Source organism: Lepidochelys kempii, chromosome 3, assembly GCF_965140265.1.
Source record: "Lepidochelys kempii isolate rLepKem1 chromosome 3, rLepKem1.hap2, whole genome shotgun sequence".
NCBI lineage: Eukaryota > Metazoa > Chordata > Testudines > Cheloniidae > Lepidochelys > Lepidochelys kempii.
Window position 1 is genome coordinate 194,358,057 of NC_133258.1, and position 19,221 is coordinate 194,377,277.

The 19,221-nt window shown below is 40.5% G+C and overlaps 1 protein-coding gene across 3 annotated transcripts in view; it reads left to right on the top strand.

Annotated features, from left to right (window-relative positions):
• Positions 1-19,221, top strand: part of SPRED2 (sprouty related EVH1 domain containing 2) — an 82,279-nt gene that overhangs the window by 26,148 nt on the left and 36,910 nt on the right. The window contains exon 1 of one of the 3 annotated variants that reach the window (XM_073339470.1): positions 12,473-12,570. The exons of the other annotated variants lie outside the window; for them this stretch is intronic. Within the exon in view, the coding sequence (XP_073195571.1) occupies positions 12,554-12,570 (17 nt within the window). The 5' untranslated portion in view covers positions 12,473-12,553. Of the gene's footprint in view, positions 1-12,472; positions 12,571-19,221 lie in introns of those variants that run through there. 3 annotated transcript variants of the gene reach the window in all.

Genomic DNA, 19,221 nt, shown 5'->3' on the forward strand with positions numbered 1-19,221 from the left:
TTTTTGTGAGAAACTAAGGGTTGGTGCAAATGAACTGTATATTTGCAAAATCTCTTATTTAGTGACAAAGCATGAGGCAGAACAAAGTTTCACTTTATACATGCATCAGGTCATAAAGCAAATTGGCATAAGCAGAATTTTGTAAAATAATTATTTGACCTGTAAACTGAAAACACTTGACAGTGAATAAATATTGGGGGCACTTCATATGCAGTAGGTATGGAATATGGAATGGGACTTAGTTTCTTGACTATAACTATACTCTGAAAGGGGCACACTTCGAAGTTTTACACTGTGTTAAGCTAGTTAGCGGAATATTTATTTTGAGAGAACATTTGAAGTTGTTTACTTTTCATACCTGTTAAGGTATATTACAGCCAAATCTTTATTTCTGTGTTAGTTTGGCTATTTTTAATCTCTTTTAAATTGCAGCAATAACTTGTACAAGTTGAGGTATGTAAAATATAAATACTGTGGTGTGGTACTTTATAGTTTGGGTACCAAACAGTTATTTAAGTTGTGTACACTAAACAATTGTTAATTTATGTTCGTAGTTTGGTTAGAGTGCAACTCCAACTGGAATACTGCAGGAAACGAATAGTTAATTTGGAGATATAGACTGTATTAAAGATGAAACGGCAAAGCCGACACAATTTGAGTTATTCTCCAAAGTAAGAGAAGAATGTCCCAATTCAGACTGTTGAATGCTTTCAGTACAAACAAGTTGCAGCTGACCTACAGTATTTAGGAACTTCCTCGGCTTTGAAATTCTTTGTCACTTCCTGCTTTGGTGAAGATGTTCTGGAATTCATCATTCTCTAACATCAGACACCAGGAGTCTCACTATAACCAAAGAAACTTGGGGTGCCCATTATCCACAAAATAAATCATTTTGCCATTCATTAATGGCACTATCTTCGGAAACAAGAAGATGGCATTGTGGATCAGAGAAGAGAACATTTTCTTTGAAAGTAAGATCAAATTTTTCTATGCTTACTGCGCTCCATTGTCAGGGTTTTACACATGGGCTTCACTCCTCTTTATTTTAGTTTTCACCTTAAGTTTATTCTTAAATTCTCAGATTTCTTGTGGCTCCCAGATTATATGAAGGTTCACTTGATACTTTAAAATAGCTATTGGAATAGAACAAATGGATGTGGGTTTAAGTTGTTTGGGGGTTTGTGATTAAAAACAACAAAAATGTATACAGCAGCACAGGTCATCCAGAACTGCACTATTCCTCAGATGTACTATGTAAGGACAAGTTTAATTGTTTCAAAATATTTATTTTGTATATAGTTTACTGTGTGTCTGTTGGATTCTTGTAGAAGACAGTAAATACATGCTTCAGAAAAGGAAGAAAATGTTAGTGTTAGCAATCAAATATAACCAGGTTAGCTTGTGTGAAGCAGACTTAACCATTTTTTGGCTTTCTTTCTTTTTAATTGATTTTTATTCCTTTCTTTTAATATTATAAATCTTTTAATCGCAGGACTCTTTTGGTGATTTGCCACTCAGACAATTGCCTGTTGCCCTGATTTCAGGCAGTGCCTAAAGAAGCCCTATCCCCAGTTATCCCAGTTTAAGTCCATCTTTCTTGCAGCACCCTACCGCATTGTGGGACATTTTCTAAACCAAAATGACTATTGGGTGAACCAGTAAGGCAATACCAAACAAGTTAATTTTTCAAATAAAGAATGTGTGTGAAATGAAGTGATTCTGTGTGTAGAATGAGTTTAGCTTGTCTTTATTTGCTCATGTGCAATAATTGTCTTTAATGGAAACTTTTACCTTAATTGCACAACTTGTCATGACTGGTCAAATCTGTGGCTATAGTACCAAACTCTGACACTGCATCTGTAATACAGCATTTACCTGAGGAAAGCTGTCAACAGATTAGTAATTCAGCATATTATTTTAGGAAAAGCCAATGGAAAAGGAACCCTATTTTGTTGTATTATCATCTATGCACCTTTAGCTACAACATTACGACTTGTAAAGGTTTCTAAACTAGGTGAATAGCAATATCTGTGGCTAGTGAGGTAAATAGCTTGTAGATTTGGAACGTGGCCTTTCTGGGCAAGGAACAGAGGTCTGTGGTGGGCTTGTGTAAAGATGCTTTTGTTGCAACTGTCCTTGTATAGAGTAGTAGGACCTGCAGCTGGGAGGGTTTTGCCAATATCTTTAGCTTCACAAAAACAAATATTCACTCAAAATAACATTTAAAAAAATAAACTTCTACTTCTTCCTATTTTCATAGTTAGCTTATTTCCTCAGGCATGGTTTTGTCTCCAGTACTGTAGATTAATAATCTTCAGAGGACCAGGACTTTCCTAGAAGTATTTCCTGTACATGCTTATCTGTCTTTATCAAATTAGTTTTTATTAGTTCTTTTTTAAATTTTGCTCTGAATGATAGGAAATTGTCCATAGTAATAAAGCTTTTTGCTAGAAAAATCTCAATGAAGCATTGTTGGTGGGTTAAAGTGCCTTTTGTATGTTTTAGCCAATGGCATCCTTTAGGACATCTGCATGTAGCCCCAAATTCCAGAGGTCACTATCTTTGTGTTAGTTTTGGCTAGCCACTACTTTAGCTAAATTTAATATTCAGTAGTAAGTGCAACTAGAATCCTTTTGTCTGCACACTGCCTGGTTCTGCAGAAGGGATACTGCTCCATCTAATATCAGCTCCAAGACTGACATGATATTTCACTGGAATCATTGGTTGGAAGGGCCTACATAAGTGAGGTATTCACTTTTAATCAACAGTTTGTACTATTGTACTAAACCCAGACCCCTTGTTTTCTTGAACATCTTCAGTGAGATGGGAGCAGTCATTCTCTTAACTATGCTATTAACTTGTTCCCCATCCAGCTAAACTAAGCTCAGTTTTTGAATAGATGTCTTTTAGTCCCCCTAAAATATATTTATGTAGGGGATGGGGATCAACTCCAGAATCCACTACAGACCCATTATGTAACTTTTGATTCAGTCTTAATGATTCAAATTGTGAATGTGGTTTCTGTATTCTAACCCAGAATTGATGGGTGTGAAAATCTTGACTGTTGACTGGCTGCCTCTGCCTTGACTGATGGGTTTAAGGAGAAGTCATAATTTTGGATTAGTGTAACTAGACCACAGAAACAAATTATCTTCTTTGGGGAGAGGAGTAGGCTTCAGATGCTGCTCTCAGGAAAATCAGTTCTCAGCTCCACTGTTGAACAGCTCACTGTGTAATCAAGGACTATAAAAACATTCTCCATTTTATAGAGGAGGAGAACATGCTAGCTAATGGGATGTAGTACTGTTGAAGGGGCTTGTATGTGCTACAGAAAACACTGTGGTAAAAAACGTGGTTTTAAAATTGTTTCAGTTAGCATGTTGTTTGCCTCCATTGTAGATGGGACATAATGTGGTGTTTTTATAATTGTTCTGCTGTCTTTCACAACACCTTATACTTAGATGGCTACTGGACAGTGGAAGATGCTGTCAAACCAAACCCACAGCCCAGCATATTCGAGAAATGGGGATGGGAGTCCACGACTTAAAACTCAAGATATTGGTAGTGTGATGGGCTAATTAACCTGGAGTACAGTGACTTCCCAGCCTTTGCTGGAGATCAGTATGTCACTCTTCATCTCTGTGAGATAAGTGAACAAGTTCCCAGAACATTTCCTGCTGGACTTTCCGTGGATTGGCATCAGCTGTAGCCTTGCATGAAGCTTGCCTATCCCATCTTTCTAAACAGTGTAAATGCCATGGTGATTGAGCAAATGAAAAGCAGGTTAGTGGCCAGTTTGAGAGAGTAGAAAGAGTTGCTGCCTCTGAATAAACAGATGGGCTAAAGCTCAACACAGAATGCTTGGACTTAAGAACCCACATAGAAATGGGGAAGGATTCCTGAACTGTTCATGTGGTTATGCAAATTCCATTTGTGGATGAGTAGCTGGCTTTCTGCCTAGACTTTCTGTTTGGAATTGAACTCTTGCATTAAGCACCAACTTCTTAAAATCGCTAAATCCATTAAAGCTGGGTTGATCTGTTAGGCCTCCAGTAACTTACACTTTTCTTGGCAACATGTTAAGTTTCTGTGGCATGTGCTGAATTACACCACTATCCCTGATATCCCAGTTGTAGTGACTTATCTCCTCCTCCACGCTGCACTTGCTGTGGAGAAAATGTGGGTTTGAAAGTTTGCATTGCTGTGATGCTGGCACTGGTAAACGGGCAACTTACTCTGGATAAAAAAGGGATCCTGTCTGGCTTCCTTTTTATCCAGTCCTTTATAGATCCTAATGTTTAATACTGCCAAGAACCTCCAGATTTTCTAATTACATGGAAATCTGATGTGGACTTCAGACATAAGGAATAGATTTTTATTAGTTGCAGATGGTAGCTGAAGGTAAAAAGGCATAATCTTTGTGGTTTTCTTCTGCTCCTGTACAAAACAAAATTACTCTATTTTAGACATGTGACCTCTGAAGCAGCCCCTTATATTAAATACTGGAAGCATCACTTGGTTAGATTCAAGGAGATGTGGATTTGGTACAGGATGTTAATTGTATCGGCAAGTGAATTATGATGTCCAGTCCCCCTGTTAATTATTCTGAGATGTATATATTAATTATTTTAAGAAGGCTAGCATATGTATATTACCATGTAATTACCAACAATATGTACTCTCTGAAAATTCATTTCTAGTGGATGCAGGACTTTGGATAATCCACTTGGCAGTTTGTGTTTGCTTAATCACCTTGTTTCTGAGCCAAAACATCCTGTTCGAATACTGGGCATGGACCTTCCATCTGTGTACGTGACCTCACCATGGCACCTGGGGAACACATTGCCATTGGATCAGCCTTTTTAAAAGATTTTGTTTACTTTATGCATTTTAACATTTTAACAAGGCTGATCTGTTCCTTTGATGCATGTTCATTATGCAGAGTGAAGTACTGACCATTTTTATTCAACTTGGTGTGTAACCTCTGGTGTGATTTATTTTCATGCTGTATCTCTGCATTTTCCTGCTGGGAAATTGATCCGAAAGTGTGTCCATTTCAAAGTAGAACCGTGTACCTTTTAAGTGTAGAATTTTCCCTTTTGTCATTCCTCCAGTTCCAGAGACAATATAGACATAGTGTAACTGGGTGAAGCCCCGATTTTTAGCTTGTGCACAGAAGTCTGTTTTGCTCTTTCTGTAAAACATTGGGGAATATTATGTCACCATTACCTGAAATAAATCTGGATTTGGGCAAAATTTGGCAATTTGGGGTCCTATGTTGGATCATATTAAAGAAGTTCTGTATTAAAATCACAAATGAGTTTGATTCCGCATAGTCTAAATTCCAGGGTATTATTAATTAAGAGGTCTCTTGGTTTTTGGTACTGTTTCTCTCCCTCTGTGTGTGAAACTTGCAAGCTGCTAATTGTGTTAGTACGTTCTAAGACAGAGTCTGTTCTCAAAGCAATTCACGGAGAGAAAGACTCAAAGCAATACTCTAACAACAGAAACAGCACCCAGAGACTCCCCGCCTTTTCTTGTATTAACAATTGTGATTTAAATAGAGATAGAGGGTGTATGTGGATGGATGCTTGGTGTGGATAATAACTGAATGATCAGGGAGGTGCCAGCCTAAGAATCCAGTGTCCATCAGCTGAAGAAGGCGTCAAGTGGAAATAACCAGAGGACCCCCGGAGGGCAGACTGGAATCCACCCAACAGCCTCAAGAATGGGAGAACCAAAGAACAAGATAACATCTGGCAGCATGGAGCCATCAGGAGTGTGCCATCTGCTGATTGATTCAGCAACAGCATGATGAAGCAATTCCCATAGACTGGCATAGGAAGAAATTCCTATAAAAATAGACTCTAGAAAGTGAGAACTTTGGGGTCTGATTCTGCAAACCAACTTCCAGGAGCATCAGATGAGCATCTGACAAGGCCCTGCTCCCTCCTCATGTCCAGGCCACCTGGCCAGTGGCTTGGCATGAGCAACTCTAAGGCTGGTAACTATGATAACAACCTTGCAGAACCTGTGTGTGTGTGTGTGTTTGTATGAATGAATGTGTGAATAAATATGAGATTGAATGGAATGTTATAACTATAACTAACTGCTTACTATGATTCTTTCTGTATTCACAATAAATGTATTTTGTCTTTTTCCCTTTAATAAGATCCTGCTGGTTTTTAATTTATTGGTATAACAAAACATTGGGGAATATTATGTCACCATTACCTGAAATAAATCTGGATTTGGGCAAAATTTGGCAATTTGGGGTCCAGATAAGCATCCATTGTTCCACTAGCATCCGCTAAATACATGTGGTTTGGATATACCCACAATTAGGGCAAGTGAAATTCAGGTAGGAAAAATGGGCAAAATGAAAATGTTCAACATTTTGTGAAATTGTCAGCAAAATTCAGCCACACATTCTAGTCACCATCCTAGCAACTATTATTTTTGGGTGAATGGGGTGACAAGTCAGAAGGTAGGTAATCCCCACCCTCCTGCCTGCCTTTGAGTTAAGTTTATCTTAAAAAATTTAAGAAGGGAGGGGGGAAATCTCACTTCTGACAAGCAAGTACCTCATAAGGAAAGTCATAGGTTGCCCTCGCTGGTGCTGTTCTCACAGGAAAATGGAAACCACAATGTTGACAAAGGGTGGACACAGAAAACGTCATTGTGTATATTCTGAAAAATACTGAAGATTGGTGTGGTTAGAAGAAAAGCATATGTTATAAACTGGTGCTTTCTTGGTATGGAGGGTCTTCAGTTTGGTGTGTAGTATCCATTTAAAACGTCCAGTTCAGAAACGGCTAATAAATACATGGAATCTGGCAAGACGCTAACTTTTCTTTTCGTTTTCAAAGAAAACAAGCAGAAAAACAAATCCCTCTGACCTCCGGTTGAAATCTTACAGCATTCTTTAAAATATCCATCGCAGCAATAATTATTATGCACAAAATTGAAGAGAATGTAAATTCTTTTATCTTTTTATCTAAAAGATCCTAAATCTCATACACAAACAAGTAAATGTAGCTGTCACAAATTGCTGAGAGCCATTGGCCTCAATAGTATTGAGGTGGATACTTTTAAACAAATACATTTTGTTGCCATGGTTGTCAAGCAAGTGGATTTTTCAGTTTGAAGCTGCAAGGAATATTACCTCTGCAACTTGTCATGTCATCTGGACCCGTTTATTTAATAACGGGGTGTCCATCTACATTAGATCATGGAATTGTCAAGTATGTCAATACCCAGGTGTTTGAAGGAATGCCTGCAATCGTTTCCAGATTCGTAGACTAGAAGTGGACAGGAAATGTTGGTACAAGCCCACCGTATATGACACTGTTTGCCTTTTGGTACACACATTCTCCAGCATCTGTTGATGTACTGGTGGGGGGGGGGGTCACCTTTGTACTTGTGGTTACCATTTAGTAGTGACATTATACTGGCATATGTAGCATATTTAAGCAGCCCAAATATATTTTCACATGAAATGAAACAATTTGTGAAGAGTAAAACTGGAGTTGAGCACACTGCTGATTTCCAAACAATCACGATTGCCCTTTTTTAAGGGGAGACTTCTTGTGAGAACCCTGTACAGTCTCCTATAAAGTTTCTAGGGATCATCTAAAGAGAAATGGTTGCATTCGAATGGCCAAAGCTTCTGTTGTTTTTAAAAAAAAAAAATCTCTTCAAGGGTAGAAAACTCTGAAAATAATAAAACACAGGGAAATCCAGAAGTTCTCAAGCAGTTTCTCTTTTACTTCCTTAAAGGAGAGAAACTCGTTTCCTAAGAATTAGTAGTACTCTAGCTCTGAGTTAAGTGTTTACTTCACCAGTAACATCATTGGTCTCAGCTTGTACCATTGTACTGGTTTGACCTGAAGAGCCCATTTGATTTCTAATGTGAAATCCTTCTGAGCCTCAGGTAGGGAGGCTCTCAAAAGACAGTTTTAAAAAGTGTAATGGCCTTTAGCTTCTTTCAGTATCCTGACAAGTAGGAGACAAGATGTGAAATCTTAACACTGTTGAAGTCAATGGGAATGTTTACTATTGACTTCATTACGGTCAGGATTTCACTCTACGATCCTCAAGGGCTGTTGTCCAAACTCTCTCAAGTTTATCGAATATGCAGTTTACTTTGACTTTGCTCACCTGGTTTTCTCATCCTAGTTTTGCTGGTCTTTCACTGTGGGTATTTTGTTTACACCTTTAGAGTAACAGGGTTCAGGAGCTCCCAGCTTTGGGGAAAATTTTCTGAGACAGTAGAAATCAGTCTCCCATTTTCCTCCTCTTTTTCTCCCAAACACACGTACCATTCAAATCTGTTAGATATAACCCGCTGCGTGACCATGTGTTTTCTCACCACTGGCAAGTGGCAGGAGGGAGTGGTGTGGTCTTCTAACATCCCCCAGGTTTGCTAGCAGGAAATTGCCGCTAATTTTCAGTTTGGAAGAGCAGCCAGTTTGGTTTGCTGTCATTCTAAAACACCTGAATTCCAGAATATTTACAAGAATTATAACATTTGTGAGCATTCTGTCAGTGTCAGGGGATGAAAAACTGTAGCCCTTTAGAGCTTTAGGGGGAATAGGAAACACTTCCATTGTCAGAATGCAACATCACTTCCTCTGCTTCCCATGGTGACTAGATCGCAGTGCTGCCGCTGTCTGGAACTCCTCTTGTGTGGAGCACCAGGGTGGTGGGAAGAGCATAAAGTGGTGTGACTGTGAGGTTAGTGATAGGGTAGTTTCAGGCCTGCTGTTATTGTCCAGGGACTTCGTTATAAAAATATTAAAAAATTAAGTTTGAAAGCACTTGCTGCTGGTCGTGTGTGAGGGAGTGGAGAACAGGAAGAGGCCACTGCTGCTGAGGTATCCTTGCAGGAAGTAGAGGGAAGGAATCCTTGATACCTTTTTCTTCGTCCAATGGTGGTACCAAAAATAAATATTTGATTTCCCTATAACAGCTTCTAGTTAAACTCCAAGGCATTAGGACCCTCTGCGCTATGAAATGCTTAAGTAATGACATTTAATGTAGTGGGGGAACTGTGAGTTGTAAACATTGTCTGGCCCTGACTCTGGACAGAATCAAAATCATGTTATAACCAGGTTTAAAAAAAAAAATGCTTCACGCCTGATGTTTATAGACCATTTGTCTCTTATGAAATGCTTTGTCTACGCTATGAAGCCTAGTTGCCTAATATACGTAGGGATATAACTTTGGAATAACATGGCTGTAAAAGAACAACCCTGAGAGAATTACCTCATTATATTAGATCTAGTCATTTTTATAGTCTTGCTTTTTTTCACCAGCAAATTAAGTGTGTAGCATAGTGGGATCCTGCTATTGGTTGGGATGTTTTCAACACTACCCGACTACAAATAAGTAGACTTTCAACTGTTTTTGAGATAAGCATACTGTAAGATTTGACATGATTTTTAAGGGTGTAAGACTAGAGCATTCTCTTCCCATCACTGCTCTGATCACAACTTTTGAGTACAATGTGACTTGGAGAAAGGTTTCACTGGAAATCTTTGTGGGCAAGGAAGGGTGTATGGAAGTAATAGGCACCCATTAAATTCTGGAGAGAAAATTGTTCAAAGTGAAGACTTTAAAGGTTGTTTAGTACTCCTTTTAAGGTGCGCTTTCTTTTAAAAAAAAAATGTCTTAGACATACAGATAAAACACAGCACCACTGGACAAGTGACCCATTTTTAATGTTTCGCTGTTAAATGTTAATCCTGTTAAAATTACTTGTTTTTGTTTTGTTTTTTTTAAGTGGTTGACTTCCTTCTCCTTAACTGTAATTACTCCAATAGCCACAGGGAAAATAGTCTCCTCTTGCCCAGATCACTGCCTCAGCTCTTTGAACTGGGCTTGTTGTGGGCATATAGGCAGTGGAACACAGATGTAGTGCCTTGTTAACTGTGCAATTGTAATGTTTACTTTAGTCTTCTAGTAGCAAAACTATGTGTTCCACTCCAAATTAGAAAGAATGTCCATATATTAGAACAGTCACACCGTAGTCCAAGTCAGGAAGCATACTAAAATGTTAGAGGATAGTCAATGCAGCACAAAACAAGTGGGAATACATGCATTTAGTCTCAAACACTGGTGGGTTGGTTTTTTTTAAGGATTGTAGCGCTGTTGCCAAACTGGGAGCTGAAGTTTGGGTAGTATATCTTCAAACCTGGAGGGTATTTGAAAGAGAGACAAGCTAGGCTGATATTCCATTACAAGCTACATAATATTCTGTATTTTATCTCTGCTTTAGAAGAATCTTTGAAAACCAGATGGTGCAGCAAAATTAACTCCCTAGTTTTTTGTTTCACTCTTTTGGCTTTCACACTTAGGTTTCTCTGATCCTCGGATTAATGGATCTAATTTTAGAATTCAGTTTCTTTGAAACAATTCTTAAACAGAAAAGAAGTTTAGCCAGTATTATAGTCTGTCTTTCAGGAGCAGCCCTGTAAGGAGACTATCATTCAATCTTCCAGATCTCCCCTTTCTCCAAGGAGACATAACCTGTGCCAGCTCTATATTTGATTCAAGGTATATCTCCCTGGTGCAGCTGCACTGCCCAGTGCATTGGTGGGCCAGAGCCACCTTTCTAGGAATGGAGATAGTGGTTCTGCAGAGCCTGCTTCTTTCCCTACCCCCATCGACCTGGGAAGCCAGAACAGGAAAGTAAAGCATCAACTTACACCCCTGCACAAATATGCAGGGCAGGCCACCATCTGTTTGTATATAAGGAAGTTGTAAATATTCGCACATCAAGATATACCATGCCACTGTTGATCTTTCATGAGGTCATACCTTAATTGTCCCCCTTTTTAGTGAAAACAATTACCCATCAAATTTAAGGGCCTTTCTACACTATGAACAGAAGAGTTCGGGATAGGGTACAACACAGTTGTCAGTTGACCTAGTTACAACAAAGTTAAAATGTGTAGTTCCTGTTTTGTGCTATCCAAGTCTCTAGCAAGGCTTGGGAATATGATTAGAGTCCTGTGTATGCTACAAAATAAAGCAATGTTATAAATGGGTCACCCTGGCATTTTCACTTGTCCTGCATAGAGACTGCTGTAGTTTAAAATAAAATGTATTTTTCTGTTCTAAACATCTTTCATTTCTCATAACTTTGTCATCTTTTGGACTGAACTCTCCCAGGCTTCTTAAAAGAAGCTTGTGCAATATTTTTGAGTTATGCGAACATCAAGGGGAAAATAATTTTGCCTTATGTTCTGATTACACACTTTGAGCTTGGATTACTCAAAAATGGCTGAAGCTGGAATCTTCAGACTTGTCTGTCTGTAAGGAAAATTATTCATTCATAAATCAGGTCACTACTTTAAAGTTATAAATATTTTTAGAGCTGGAATTTTCACAAGTGTTAAACATGGCAGGAAAAAAAAATGCTAAAGCAGTTCTGTAGAAGCATTGTTGTTTTCAGAAAAAAAAAAATGGGGCAATTTAAATCCAAAGAAATGTGTGTAACTTTAAGGGTGAGTAAGCATGAAAACCCCAATTCACTAAAGCCCTTAAACATGTTTTTAATTATAAGCATGTTCTTAAGTCTCATTGATTTCATGCTTAAAATTAAACATGTGCTTAAGGGCTTTCTTGTATTGTGACTTTAAAAGTTACATGTACTGTATATTATATAATAAAGACAAACCTAAGTAGTAATACATTCTATTCTACATTTAATAAGAAAAACAGGAATAAGAAATGCTACATGTGATATGTGTGGCCAACACTGTGGTAGAAACTTTTGGGAATTTCCTGACTTGAGAACTTCAATGTTAACATTATGCTAATTCCAGTTTCTTTTGCATTTAACTATATGTGGTACTTGGAAATACATTGATCTTGTTTACACTGCAATTTGTAATCACGTTAGTGAACACGTACTAAAACGCTATTATAAATTGTATCGTAGACCAGCCCATTGATAGGTGCAGATTGCTGCTTACAGAAGTGTCAAGTAGTTAGAACTTTTAGGATTAACATGATATAATGTGAACATTATTCAGCATAAACAGCTAGCACAAAGTGCAATTTGGAGTCACTAAAGAGATTATACCTGCTTTCAACTTTGAACCTCTTTGTAATTTGGGACAATTCACTGATAATGATTCTGTGTAATTTCTGACTGATTTTAGCAGTGTGTTCGTGAGCTATTATGAAATTGCTGAATTACTAATTAATGGTAGCTACAGAATTTTCTTTAAAAAAACATAGCATTGAACTGGGATGGCAAGGGGGCAGAGATCTTCAGTCAGTTCAGCGTGCCTCAATTCTGAGAAGCAGGATGTTGAATATGAGTAATGATACAACAGGCCAATAATATGCAGAATAACCCTCTGATGACTCATCTAGTACAATGCAGTATATTTGTCAAGGAGACTGAATCATACATGGGGGGAAGCCACTTTTCAGGCAGCCAGCTGGTACTCAGGTCAGCAAAAGACGATCCATTTTATCAGAAGGTTTATAGTGGTAATAATGGTAAGACAGAGCACCCTGGGTATAAAATGTAGAAGAAATGGCATCTCCCAGCAGGTATATGTATTCTCTTGATACCTATGATTTCATTTTTACATTTCCTTTTTCTCTGCCTCCCCTTTCCTCCTCTGGTTCTCTTTAATTCTGTACATGATCTGTAAGTAAATACTGTGTGACTTCTTCTAAGGAACATATATTTTTTCATTTATGCTTAATATGTCAGTTTTCATAAGTAATATCAATCTTTTAATCTTTATCCTTTCATAAAATTCTGAGAGGAAAATAGATGCTGCCTAGGAAACAACTTGTCTAGGTGGGTGCCCCCTCTTCATGGGCAGTAATTGATGTGAGGGGTTAGGAAGAGAAGGAAGGTGGATTGAATTGTGCATGCTATACTATGTTTATATAACTTAGGAGCATAATTTTTATGATTTATTTACCTGGAAAATACTTAAATTGTGAATGTGTTCATGGTATATATCCTTTTTTATTTTTTGTGGATTAGAATGAGCTTGTGCTGAATTACTGAAATAGCCTTCGTGTATCTGCAAAATATTCTTACAGATTAGTCTGTTATATTGTAATATATGTACTAAAGTGAAGATTTCTGATTGAAATAAAAGATGCATTCTGCATTCACCAAATGAAGCCGAATGAAAAAAATATATTTTACATGCACTAAAAGTATTGTCTGAATTGCTGATTTGTACGTTTCAAACCTGTGTATATACCACATTTATCAATCATCTAAAATTTGTAATGTATCAGATGTTTAAGGACTAATGGCTATAGTTGGAGACAGACGTGTTTTTGTGTAAGCTTCCCCATGCCGGTTCACTAATATGGCTGCATCAGGACCAGAAGCTCTAGCCTCTGAAACTGAAAATTGTTGGGAATAAGGAGATGACTTGATGTCTGGCGTACTGAATTTCTGTTCGTTTGCGGTTGTGATACCTATGTACAGGATCACAAGAAAAATCTCATTTGTAAAAGACAAGGATCCAGTAGAAATGGCACAGGACTGGGAGTCAGGAGGTTAGGGTTTTCTGCCCAGCTCTTCCATTGACTTGCTCTATGATCTTGGGCAAGTTGCATTTTTTTTCTCTGTACCTCCATTTCCTTATCTGTAAAACGGGGCCGTCTTGAGATGAAACCCCCCATAAGTGTTTGTTAGCATTATTTATTATTTTTGCTGATAATTACTCATTCAAACCATGTCATTGCTTGCTTTAGTTTAAGCAGAATAAATATAATGGGATTTTTATGATCGGTGTGTAGCAAAGGATGAAAGTAGGTAAGGCTGGTTTAAAAATATTGTAATTCATGATGCAATTCTTGAATTGCCTGTTTATTTGGCTGGACATACTAAATGAGCACTCTTCATTTATCTTGCATATGCTATGAAACAAATGCCATCTGTCATGCAATAACATGCTAATTACAACAGGGGATAATAGTAATGAGCAACAGAAATCTGTGGGGAATTTTGTTGAAATCTACAAGGATTTTCTGCCCAAATCAGCAGTGGTCTTGTGTAAAATCTGGGATATCTTAGTTTAGATTTTTCTCTTCTACTCTGCTTGTCATTGCCCTTGCATTTTAATATGAGACAGGGTGCATCATTCAAAAACTATTAGTTTAAACTGAATTTCTTTTGCTGCTTCTTGAATGTGTGTCCCAGAGTTTATGTACAACTGAAATGATTAATTGAATAATTAGTCTGTTTAAATGTAACAATTTGGTATTTTAAGACAAGTCTCTACACAAATAAATAATCTAATAATCCATTATTACTGCCACAACAAACACTGAACGAAGTTTCAATGAGAATCTCTCTAAAACAGCTTTGAACAGTAGTTTGACTGGTATTATAAAATTGTAACTATGCTTTAAAACTGACCTTACAATGCAGCTAAAATTTCCATATGGTTTTCTAGATCATCATTGAAGCAAACAATGAGCATCACAAATTTAGTAAACGGAAACTTACCATATGTACTCGTTCATAAGCTGAATTTCTTTTAGTAAAAAAGGGAAGCATCAGAGAAGGGGGTCGGCTTATGAACGGGTATAGAGCGGGAGAGGTAGGACACAGCCCTTCCCCGCAACGGAGGGGGCAAGGAGAGGTACCACAGCCAACAGAGCCAGAAGGGAAGAGGCAGGGCCAGAGTCTCTCCGCTTCTGGCCACGCTGCTCTCCCCTGACACCCAGCTTCTCCCCCCTCCCCCCCTGAAAAAAAAAATTTCCTCACCAGTTGCTGTTCTGGCCCATCAGGTTTACTTAGGTTTACCTCCGTGCCTGCGGACGCTCGAGGTAAACAAACCATCTTAGCCCACCAGCAGCTTATCCTGATGGCCTGGGAGACAGAGTTTGCTGACTCCTGAATTATAGGGTCGGCTTATGAATGGGTCATAAAAATTTTCCAATTTTACTTATCCATCTTGGGGGGCTTAGCTTATAAACAAACCGGCTTATGATCGAGTATATATGGTACTTGAATTTCCTCAAACTTCATTTTATTCTCTGTTTTGTGTTACTCTAAACTGACAATGTGTGAGAGGAGAAATATCGCATTGAAAAAGAGTCTCTTAATTGAGTTTAAAAACGTAAATGAACACTTCATTTGCCACCATTCATGCCAATATACCTTTCACTGATGTTCACAGCTTTGTTCTTCTTACTCACCTACTCACAACGCTGCTACTAGGCCTTCTTCAGAGCTGCTTCTCTTCAGTCAGACACTCAAGCACTGCAGCTAGGGAGACCAGGTGTCTGGTTTTTGACCAGAATACCCGGTTGAAAAGGGACCCTGGAGGCTCCGGTCAGCTCTGGCGACTGGACTGTTAAAAATCCAGTTGGCAGGGCTAAGGCAGGCTAGTCCCTACCTGTCCTGGCTGACGCCACGCTGCGCCCCGGAAACAGCCAGCAGGTCCAGCTCCTAGGCTAGGGGAGGCACGGGGTTCTGCGCGCTGCCCTTGCCCCAAGCACCGGCTCCGCACTCCCATTGCCTGGGACCGGGCCAGCGGGAGCAGGAGGAGGTGCCTGTAGGAGACAGCGGCGCATGGAGCCTCCTGGGTCCCCCGCCTAGGACCCGGACCTGCTAGCTGTTTGCTGCGTGCGGTGCCAGCATAGGTGTGGGAAGTAGAGGTGCGGGGCGTGGTTTCCACGGCTACGCCCTGCCTCCCAGCCACTGGCCCTGGGCTCAGGCCTCTGCTCGTGGGGCCCGCTGGCCCCTCACCCAGGGCTCTGGTCCTGGGGCCCCAACTGCTGCCCCCAAACCCGGAGCCCTGCATCTGGCCTCACAGCTGGGGCTCCGCTCTTGGCCCCGCGCATGGGGTCCCGGCTGCTGGCCCCTGCCCAGGGCTCCGATCCTGGCCCCAGACCCGCCCCCAGCTGTGGCCTTGGCCCCCTTATCCATGTCCAGGTCCCTCTCTCCCGGAGACACAGCCCTGTTCCAAGCCTCAGGAAGGGGGTGTGTGTGATGGATGGGGTAAGGGGGTTGGCTTTCAGCACCCCCACTGCTAAAAATGTTCCAGCACCACTGGGTGCCAGGACAAGCAGGCAGCCTGCCTTAGCGCCCCTCCCGCCCCCCACTGCGCCACTGACAGGGAACTGCCCAAGGCTAGCCTGAGCCCCAGCCCTGAGCCCACCCGCCAAACCCAGAGCCCCTTCCTGAACCCCAAACACCTCATCCCCAGCCCAGAGCCCAACCCTGAACCCCAGCCCAGAGCCCTCACCCCCTCCTGCACCCCAACCCCCTGCCTCAACCCACAGCCCCCCCCACACTCCGAATCCCTCTGCTCCAGCTTAGAGCCCCCTCCTGTACCCCCAATCACTCATTCCCCTGCCCCACTCCAGAGTCTGCACCCCCAGCAGGAGTCCTCACCCCCTCCTGCACCCCAACTCCCTGTACCAGCCCAGAGCCCCTTCCCGCACCCTGAACCTCTCATTTCTGCCCTACCCTCTGGAGCCCGCAGCCCCAGTAAGAGCCCTCCCACACCCCAGCCCAGTGAAAGTGGGGGAGAGCGAGCCACCGAGGGAGGGGGAACATAGTGAGCGGGGGGCAGGGCCTCGTGGGAAGGGGCAGGGCTAGGGTGTTTGGTTTTGTGCGGCTAGAAAGTTGGCAACCGTAACTGCAGCAGTTCCCTTGCTCACCTATTCTACCAGTTCAGTCCCTTTTTCATTTACTTCCCACCTACATGTTTAATTTTAGCATATAGGTTGGTGGTATCATAGTATCCTAGAGCAAATGGCAGGAATTCACAATGCCTGCTCTGCAAAGCATCTCAAATCTGTCTTCAGGAAGACCTAAAATAACTACAGTAGAACCTCAGAGTTACTTAACGCCAGAGTTACGAACTGACCGGTCACCCACACATCTCATTTGAAACTAGAAGTACGCAATCAAGCAGTAGAGATGGGGGGGGGGGAAGAAGCGAACACTGTACAGCACTGTGTTAAACAGAAACTACTGAAAAATACAGGAAAGGCTAAAAAGATGATTTGACAAAGTAAGGAAACTGTTTGTGCTTGTTTCATTTAAATTAAGATGGGTAAAAGCAGTATTTTTTTCCTCCATAGTAAAGCTTCAAAGCTGTATTAAGTCAATGTTCAGTTGTAAGCTTTTGAAAGAAGAACCGTAACATTTTGTTCAGAGTTGTGAACATTTCAGAGTTATAAACGGCCTCCATTTCAGAGGTGTGTGTAACTCTGAGGTTAGCAGGAGGCTAGCAGCATTATGAGTGCAGAGTTAAGGCTGTTAGGTTGACCTTAACTGTTGAATTTGCACACTTTCCACTTTTCAGATTACTTCAAATGTTGGAAACCTTTACTTTGAATGTCCAGGCATTTAGCTGATAAGGATGTATTTCTTAATGCTCTTACTACCTTTTAACTCAGATTGACCTTTCCTTCACTTCAAAAGAAAGGATTGAGTGTAAAAGATCTGGATGACTGCTTGCCTGCCTGAAGCCTTTGAAGCTATAAGAGTCTTTTCTGGAATTCCTCCTTAGGTTCTTCTGATTCAGATTCCAAAGTTGTCCTTTGGTGACAGTGATGTTGAAAGACTTCTGGCTCCTGGACTTTATTTTCTTCTGCAATACTTTGTTCTTGCCCCATTGGCAAGACTCTGATGCCTCAAGAAATTAAGACTTTCTTCATTAGGACCAGAGCCAGTGGGCACATTCATCAGCTTACACCTTCCCCCCCACCATCTGGTGCAGTCCAAATAAGGCCTTAACACTTGAGTTTAGTTTGATATCCCTTGCCTCATGGTGAATTTTAGTAACGGAAGATGCAAAAAGCGCAAACATTTAGTAACAAAACCTCCCCTTGCTTTCCATAAGCTGGAGGGAAGAGAGAAGAGGTGACATCCCTCCCCCATGGAAACCTCTCCTGACTGCTATAGAGAAACACAAGCTGGGTCTTCCTTGATCCTGGGTCTTCCTTGATCCTCTCCTGCCTAGGAGGCAGGAACCCAGTTATCAGTCTTCCTATAGGTCATAGAATCGTAGGACTGGAAGGAATCTAAAGAAGTCGTCTAGTCCAGTCCCCTGCACTCATGGCAGGACTAAGTATTATAGAGCTCCCTGACAGGTGTTAACCACCAGTGGTTAACCACCCTGACGGTTAAGAAGTTTTTCCTAATGTCCAACCTAAACCTCCCTTGCTGCAATTTAAGCCCGCTGCTTCTTATCCTATCCTCCAAGGGTAAGAAAAACAATTTTTCTCCCTCCTCTTTTTAACAACCTTTTATGTACTTGAAAACTATTATCATGTCCCCCCTCAGTCTTCTCTTTCTCCAGACGAAACAAACCCAATTTTTTCAGTCTTCCCTCATAGGGTCATGTTTTCTTGACCTTTAATCATTTTTGTTGCTCTTCTCTGGACTTTTTCCAATTTGTCCACATCTTTCCTGAAATGTGGCACCCAGAACTGAACACAATACTCCAGTTGAGGCCTAATCAGCGTGGAGTAGAGTGGAAGAATTACTTCTCATGTCTGTCTTAGAACACTCCTGCAAATATATCCCAGAATGATGTTTGCTCTTTTTTTGCACACTGTTGACTCATATTTACACTGTTGACTCATATTTAGCTTGTGATCCACTATGACCCCCATATTCCTTTCCACACAACTCCTTCCTAGGCAGTCATTTCCCATTTTGTATGTGTGCAACTGATGGTTCCTTCCTAAATGGAGTACTTTGCATTTATCTTTACTGAATTTCATCCTATTTACTTCAGACCATTTCTCCAGTTTGTCCAGATCATTTTGAATTTTAATCCTATCCTCCAAAGTACTTGTAACCCCTCCCAGCTTGATATTGTTCACAAACATTATAGGTGTACTCTCTGACATTATCTAAATCATTGATGAAGATATTGAACAGAACTGGACACAGAACTGATCCCTGTGGGACTCCACTCAATATGCTTGCTCCTGTGACTACAAACTCCAGTTTTAAAGGGACCGTGACTGTTATGAGGGCACTGGGGTTGGGCATGTGCTCCAACATCTGGTGCACTGTTACAGTATTTTTAAAAATAATCTTCAGGGGGGCATGTGTGAAGGGGAATCCGTCCTGAAGAATTACATGCTGTTGTTTTTTTCGAAGAGGTCCAAAATGCTAAGGACAATCAATTTCCTTTTAAGAATCACAGTATAATGCTAACCTTAAAAATATTTCGGGACTTCAAAAGTACTTAA